The following is a 7759-nucleotide window of genomic DNA, read 5'->3' as shown; positions in this document are numbered from 1 at the left end:
TGGAAGTTCATAATAACAGAAAATAAAGATTTTCAAGTATACAAATAGCCAAAATAAAAAAGTCATAGAATAGCAATTTTATTAAAAAAAATGTATATCAGTTAGGCTATATATTGGGGGGGACATTTTGAGTGTATCTAAATATTGGGGGATGTCCCCCCCCCCAATGTATATGGTGAATTTGGCCCTGCAGAGTTCATAACAAAATAAAATAAAAAGTTATCATCAGATATTACAACAACCACCTCAAAGTCATTGCAAAACATATTTAAAATGCAGACTTTTGGAAATAAAATCATCCGTTGATATAAGTGAACTTTCTGAAGAAAAAATCACAAGTTCACATTTTGGATAATCAAAAAAAATGCACGCCCACAGGCAGCACCAGTTCTTTCAGTATTTAAGATGTACCTTTATTGGAAATATAGTTTTCAACTCGGCTTTTTATACACGCACTATTTTTGTTATACAGGTACATACAAATACACACAGTTACAGTATGTTCGTTCACACATGCACATGCATTTTTGTTGCACAGAAACAAATGCACACATGTGCATGTGTGCCGCCCATCACTTCCAACATCACTAAAAAAAAACACAGAGAGTAAGGGTTTAAAATGTTTAACTATTTATATTGATTTTACAATTTATATTTTTATATAAACTCAATACTTGATGCAATATTGTCTGTTACACTCAAATGAAAGCATTACATGTGAACTATGGTTCCTATCTGTGACGTAGTCGGAGGCATTTCGAGGCTGAGCCAAACGCACTTCCGGTTGTCATTCAACGAGCCAGCACTGTGCATCACCCCGGCTCTCTCTAACACAGTAAGTACAGGACGGGTTTTCCTTACAGTTGCTGAATTAAACAGTTACATACAACCTTAATGAAGACTCGCTTAATGTGACACTTCACATAACAAATAACCCTGGAGACGGGTTCTGTAAATACAGCAGCAGCGCGTGTAGCGGTGCGCAGGCGACGGGATTGTAGTTAAGCTAACGTTAGCTAATGTGCAGCTTATTCATTTCCGTAAATACTTTTTACAATAAATAGTTTAGCTATGTAAATGTCTTGGAAAAAGATAACTGCCAATCATTTTCACTTGGCGGTAGCAGCCTTGTTATTGCTTGACACCAAGTAGTTTCAACAAATGAGAAGTTAAAGTTATTTCTCCTATGATTGTAATACAATGAAGACCCTTTTATGGCCTATATTTATTTCTGCAATAACCATTTAATGACCTCTCTAAATAACAGTTTCAATTGTTTGTATTGATGAGTTTCCCTCTGCTCAAGGAGCCTTTGGCTTATCAAAACGGAAATTAGCCCGTTTGCCTGTTCGTATAATGTGAGCTAGCTCCAGTGTGAACTGTACAGCAGGATGTGTAGGCTGTTAATGACTGTCGAATAAAGGTCAGCAAGTAGACATAAATATGCCAAATCAGGAATAAAAAAAGACTTCTAAATATGAATATAGATAAGTGTCGTACAAGTGTGTAGAAACAAATTAATTACAGAAATTAAGAAACGGCAATACTCATTTAATTATGAACGTCTCTGGTTTAAGCTCATCAAATGCTAGCTGCTTCCCTGTGTTTTATTAAATAATACATACATTAATATATTATTAAAATAAATATATTTTGGTTTTGGGTGATAGTCAGTCAAAAGAAGACATTTGATACCTTGAAAACTTTTGTTGGGTACGTTTCAATATTTTGTGAAAATAAAAAATATATGTTTGTGTGTGTGCTAAAGCCCGTAACAACTCCTGACCTGCTGAGTCGACTCTCTGTGAACTCCTCTTCTTCTTTATTTCTTCAGGGAGCTGAATTCTGTGACCAGACACCATGACGCTGTTTCACTTCGGGAACTGCTTTGCCCTGGCCTATTTCCCTTACTTTATAACATACAAGTGCAGTGGCCTGTAAGTGCTTACTATTAATACAGCGTTTTTTGGCATTGTTTTTCTATGTTCCTGTGTTGTAGCAACATGCTCTGCGACTAAGAAGTCTGTTAATAATCTGCTTAGTAATGTGTGGGGTTTGGGAGGGGGTCAACATAATCTTCTTAGAACTGTGTAGTGTGCTCTTGGATTTGGCAGTACCTCTGCCTTACCACATATTTTTGTTTTTGTAACAATTATTGCTATCAAGTCTTAAAAAATGGCCTGCTTATTTTACAGTCCAGACTGTCATTTAACTCTTTCTCTTTGTGTTTTCAATCTTTAGTTCAGAGTACAATGCCTTCTGGAGATGTGTCCAGGCTGGAGCAACGTACTTGTTTGTCCAACTTTGTAAAGTGAGTTGGCTTTCTGGGGATTAAATAATATTCCATTGTGAAATTGGGCAGGGGAGTTTGCAGGAAAAAGCTTGAGTTTCGGAGTGTGTAAACGGGTTCATATTTTTGTGTTTCAGATGCTGTTCCTAGCTACATTTTTCCCCACATGGGAAGGAGGAGCTGGAGTTTATGATTTCGTAGGGGTGAGTGTTCCTTCCTGTCAGATTCCTTTCAACAATTGTAATGAAAATACAAAGAAAACCAGTGTCTTAATATCTTGTGAAGGAGGTTATAATGATTGTATTTACTTGTTTAAAATGAAATGTGTTTTAGGTTGACTTTTAAAATCTGTCCAGGGACTATAGTTGAAAAATAGCCTGTTGGCTAACTCTGGCACATTTACAGCAATGTTAATTAATGTGCACTGTCCCTGTTAAATAAATAAATGTTTTTTTAGGAATTCATGAAGTCGACAGTGGACATGGCAGACCTGTTGGGTCTCCATCTGGTGATGTCTCGTAATGCTGGCAAAGGAGAGTACAAGATCATGGTGGCGGCCATGGGCTGGGCGACAGCGGAACTTGTGATGTCCAGGTAAGCTGCGACGCTGCGCCTGAAGAAGAAACATTAGCGTTCTTAAATTACTATTGATATAAAAATGATTAATCTTACCTTTTGTGTTCTGTTATGAATCTTCAGGTGTCTTCCTCTGTGGGTGGGAGCCAGAGGGATTGAGTTTGACTGGAAGTACATCCAGATGAGCTTTGACTCCAACATTAGTTTGGTGAGTAGCCGTCCTATTCTTGGTTTTCACTACTCCACTCTGTCTGCTGCTGTATTTTTTAAATTGTCACTTTATCTGTTGTCTTTCATGTCAGCCTTTTCCCCCTCTTCCTTCCATCTCACTATCCTCCATCGTGTTTTTTGTTTTTGTTTCTCGATGCAATGTTTTTTATCTTTTTTTTCAAACCCTCCTATCTTGTTAATTGCAAATGTCGCCACCAGGTCTGTTGCTATATCTGATTTTAACTACACAATTATTGTGGCCAATACAATTCAACCATACTACCGCGATATGTAAAGAAAATAAAAAAACAGAAATATGAGGATCACTCTAATTCATGTTCAACTTTTTTCCTCTAAAATGTTATAATTTCTGGATATCCCAAGAAAAAGACACGAGACAGGAGCTTACGATTTTCTTTAATTGCAAGAAAACCATTGAATTCCATCTATTTTGTTTATTAGCATAAACATTGTTCAAATAAAAAAGTTCAGTCGTTTTAATTATGTATCATAAACTTTTTAGAATTAGTGTTAGGAGGTTAAACAGTGTCAGTGACTTTTAAAGGGTTAGGCACAGACGTGCTTTTATGTGCTTTTATCTTTTAATGCGTTTACTCCTTTTCTTTATACATTTTTTATTGCTGCGCTTTATTGTGTTTAACTTGTTTACTAATTTTATTTTTCATAATAATGTTTCTTCTTTCCACTATGCTTATGCTGTTGCTGTTAATTTGCCTCCTGGGTATCTGTCCAACAAATTTAACATGTTTTTATTGTTATGTTTTTCTAGGTCCATTATATCGCCATGGCAGCAGTGGTGTGGATGTTCACACGGTACGACCTCCCTAAGAGCTTCAGGCTTCCTGTTACTGTGCTGCTGGCTCTGTGTGTCTACAAGGCCTTCCTCATGGAGTAAGTCTGACACACGTATACACACATTTCACACATACACACCACCTACCACCTCATCTAGCTTTAGACAAGAACGCACATTTCCAAAAAGGACAAGTATTTGTTTGAGGGAAAAGTCGGTCTGTTTTTACCATCTATGTGGCTGTGCTTTGTTTTTGCAACCACAGGAGGGCACTATATAACAGCAAGAATACTAACTCCAATGTACAATTCAAGTGCAAGTCAGAAAAACAAACTTGCAGGTCAAATGAACGACATAAAAGTTGCATCACTTGACAAACCTAAAATATCTTTGAAATCTCTTTCCCTGAAGTATAGAGAGTTGTACAGTGGTGTGATCTCATTTTAAATGTGCGAAGAAGCTGAGAAGAGATGGTACTGGACCCCGGGTCAGTTGGGCGGACGTTTTGTCTATTGCAGAGATTACACTTTAATCGTGTGCGCCGTGTTGGAGTCCAGAACAAACTTCTCCTAAGGAAATACATGTATATTGAATTGTAACTAACCAGTACGTGATTTACAGATTTACTGTTTATAAAACATGTTACTCATTGAAAAATCCTCCAAAATGTGTTATTGTATTGCAAGTGGTTAAGAGACCAACGGGAGGACCAGCAGATCATTTTATTACATTTGGGTTTTCAGTATTAGTGGCTGAAGTAAACCATAGTTTGTACAAACAATACATGCCATTTAACTGTGCGTTTGTACTAGGGCTGCTCGATTATGGCAAAAATCATAATCTCGATTATTTGGGTCAATAATTGATGTCACGATTATTAACCTGTTAAGCCCGAGAGACCCCGGTACCCGGGCACTGCCACAACATCTTGCAGGAAACAGTGTCTGAGGGCATCTTACATTTAATAAACTATGAATGTTTTATATCCATGTAACGGGAAGAAACTCATCTAACTGGTGATTTATTTTATTTTTTTTCAAAAGAAAACCCACAATGCTAACACTGAGCCTCTGAATTAGCAACGAGCGAAAAATGCTAACACCTTACTGCACCGAAAATCACTCACAAAACCTTATTTATCTCTTCTCTACATCGATTCACATCGTGAGGTGACACAGAATCGATGGGTACCCTCATTATCACTGAATTATACGAAATGGCGACGTTATAAGCAAAAACGGACATCAAAACAGGTGACGCTAGGTAGCTAAAAATGCTAACATTTTTACCTTGGCTCTGTAGTCTCTCCAAAGTGGTCTTCAATGGCATTAAAACGATAAAAAACGATGCTGAAGTTAATCCATAGGTTAATCCAATGTGTCTGTGTCCCTTTGAAATGATTTCTGATAATCCATGAGCAATGAGACTGCTTTTCCGTTTCTAGATGTCAAAGCTAGAGATAGGTTCACTCTGATGCAAAACTGCATGCGCGAAGCCCTCACCTTTTCTTTTTTGTGGGGGACTCCCCCTTCGATTCTATTGGCTCTAACGGTCAGAAAGAGGTGTCAACCATCAAAATCGAGCAAGGGAGGCCAGAGATATGGGAAATCCACCCAAATGACCCCAGAAGTGGTTTCTTTTTGCTAAATCTCTCTAAAAAGGTCAAATGTCACTTGTTTTGCATCAATCTTGATACAGGGTACTTATTATATGTTGTACTTTGGATTCTTAAAGCTTTTAGTCTACTAACCCATCATCCAAGGGTGGTTTTCACTATAAGTAAAAACAATTTTTTGGACGGACACTATAATTTACAGTTTTTTTACTATGTAAAATCTGAATTTTCTTTAAAATAAAAAACATCTATATTGATTCTGACTCTTCTACATCCAACTCACAGGTTTATCATTACTTTGAGAATAAAGATTATTAATTTAACCCTTTTAGAAGGGAAGATATGGTCATTTGTTCTGGGAATGTCATTTTCGAGCCTGAGATCTGAAAAACAGGCTCAGGGCTTAACAGGTTAAAAACAATTATCCATTTACTTTGAAAACATAAATTTATTGGAGAAAAAAGATTTGAACAGTACCTTTTTAACAGTTGATTACCCTGAACTTGAAGTATAATTCAACTGAAAAACCCAATAAAAAAAAAAATTATTTAAGAAAAAAAGTAATAATAATAATAAAAAAATAATCGTTTTATTTCGATTACGTTGTTTTCGTAATTGTTGCAAGCCATAATCGTAATCGCGATTAAAATACGATTAAAATACGATTAAAATACGATTTAATTGAGCAGCCCTAGTTTGTACTTGCACTTTGTTTATCTTACGGATGGTTGCAGTAATGCACTGTTGTCCTTTTGTTCCTTCCCATTTTAACTTACTTTGTGTTTCTCTCCCTCTTCAGGCTGTTTGTCAACATCTTCCTGCTGGGCAGTTGGACCGTATTGTTGGTGAAAGCCGTGCTGACCGGGGCCATCTCTCTCTGCTCTCTGTTTCTCTTTGTCACTTTGGTCCACAGCAACTAAGTCAAACCCAGTACCCTGGGATAAGCCTCCAACGGTCTTTTGGGTCCAGACTGGACCCCAGTTGTCATAACCTAGAAGCTCCTGAGGCCTTTTGTTTTCAGTCGATGTATCACCATACAACACCAAAGACTACTGAAAAATGCTTGTTGATAATGGGTTGCTGAACTGGTCTTAGGTACAATTCTGGCTAAGCTACCCTACTGGAAAGCTAACCAGTTCTTCAAGATGTTTAGTCATCAGTCAGTAAAGACCTGTGATGGGAAACTGAAGCTGTGCTTGCTTTCAGTCCAACCAGTTCACACTGCTGGTTGAGTGATGACATCAGAGAGCTTCTGTCACATGATTGGCTTTCCATTGCTGTGTTGATTTTGTTACACAGGGGAATTTTGTACCAGGAAGACCACAAATGAATTTATATAACATTTCTTTTTTATGTGTTGTCGAATGAGCCATCTTAGATTAAATAGTCAAGTGAATTTATAAGAAACGAATGACAGTGATAGTTCCTCGCGTGGCCACCAATTTATGAATTTATTTATACATTACTTGTATTACAAGTAAATATTATGTAGTAGTTAAAACGTAACTAGCAAGATTTTTTCTAATTCTTAAAGAAATTGATTTCTGTATTTATAGTTTAACAAAAAAATAAACAGTCCTGCAGTTTGAGTGAACTTGGCATTATGATCACATTTATTGAATTGTGAGTATCTGTGATTTTGACATTTAAGTAATAAATATGTCTTTTTGTCTTATCTCTGCTCTCCGAGTCTTCATTGTCAATACTGTTCAATGGATGAGTGACTGTCATATTTAAGAATGAGTTCACAGGGGCCCTACATGCTCACATTCTAGTTTTATAATTGTATTTTGTTCTGTGACATGTCTTCTCCATGCTTTAATGTTCAAAAAGCTCTTTATTTTTCTCATACTGCCTGTGCTGCAGCACCTCTTTTCACCCTCTGTCTGAACCCAGAGCCCAGTCTGCTCTGATTGGTTAGCTGGCTGACTGTTCTCCATGTTGTTTTTCCAACCAGGGGGAATAACACATTGGACCTGGGTTGCGGTCGAATAGTCCATTTAGCTTAGGAACCTTCCTAACGGAGTGAAATGACCCGGAAGTCCCTCAGTGGCAGCCATGATAAGTGCCGTTCGAATTCTCTAAATTAAAAGGAAAGGAGGTTTCAAACTTCCTTTATAACCTCCTTTAGCTTAGGAACCACTGGACCTCCCTAACCGAAAGGAGAGGAGAAAATGCTGCCCCACAATGCCTTGCGGCCGCGGCATTTGCCGTCACACAACAGTCGGCCGTTCACGGAAACAACCGATTATGA

The 7759-nt window shown here is 37.5% G+C and overlaps 1 protein-coding gene across 1 annotated transcript; it reads left to right on the top strand.

The window, feature by feature from the left end:
* Window positions 1-424: 424 nt before the first annotated feature.
* Window positions 425-7099, top strand: tmem147 (transmembrane protein 147). The gene is made up of 8 exons (XM_034128013.1): window positions 425-835; window positions 1835-1937; window positions 2242-2311; window positions 2428-2493; window positions 2748-2884; window positions 2990-3074; window positions 3867-3988; window positions 6305-7099. Exons 2-8 carry the CDS (start codon window positions 1861-1863, stop codon window positions 6423-6425), a joined length of 678 nt encoding a protein of 225 aa, XP_033983904.1. The 5' UTR covers window positions 425-835; window positions 1835-1860; the 3' UTR covers window positions 6426-7099.
* Window positions 7100-7759: the final 660 nt, after the last annotated feature.

Source organism: Trematomus bernacchii, unplaced genomic scaffold (assembly GCF_902827165.1).
Source record: "Trematomus bernacchii unplaced genomic scaffold, fTreBer1.1, whole genome shotgun sequence".
NCBI lineage: Eukaryota > Metazoa > Chordata > Actinopteri > Perciformes > Nototheniidae > Trematomus > Trematomus bernacchii.
The sequence above is the reverse complement of the archived record's forward strand: the minus strand, read 5'-3'. Positions and strand labels throughout refer to the sequence as shown.

Coding starts and splice junctions, on each gene's coding strand:
- tmem147 (XM_034128013.1), top strand. CDS start 1,861: ATGACGCTGTTTCACTTCGGGAACTGCTTTGCCCTGGCCTATTTCCCT. Junction 2,312..2,427: donor TGTTTGTCCAACTTTGTAAA/GTGAGTTGGCTT, acceptor TTTGTGTTTCAG/ATGCTGTTCCTAGCTACATT. Junction 2,494..2,747: donor GAGTTTATGATTTCGTAGGG/GTGAGTGTTCCT, acceptor ATGTTTTTTTAG/GAATTCATGAAGTCGACAGT.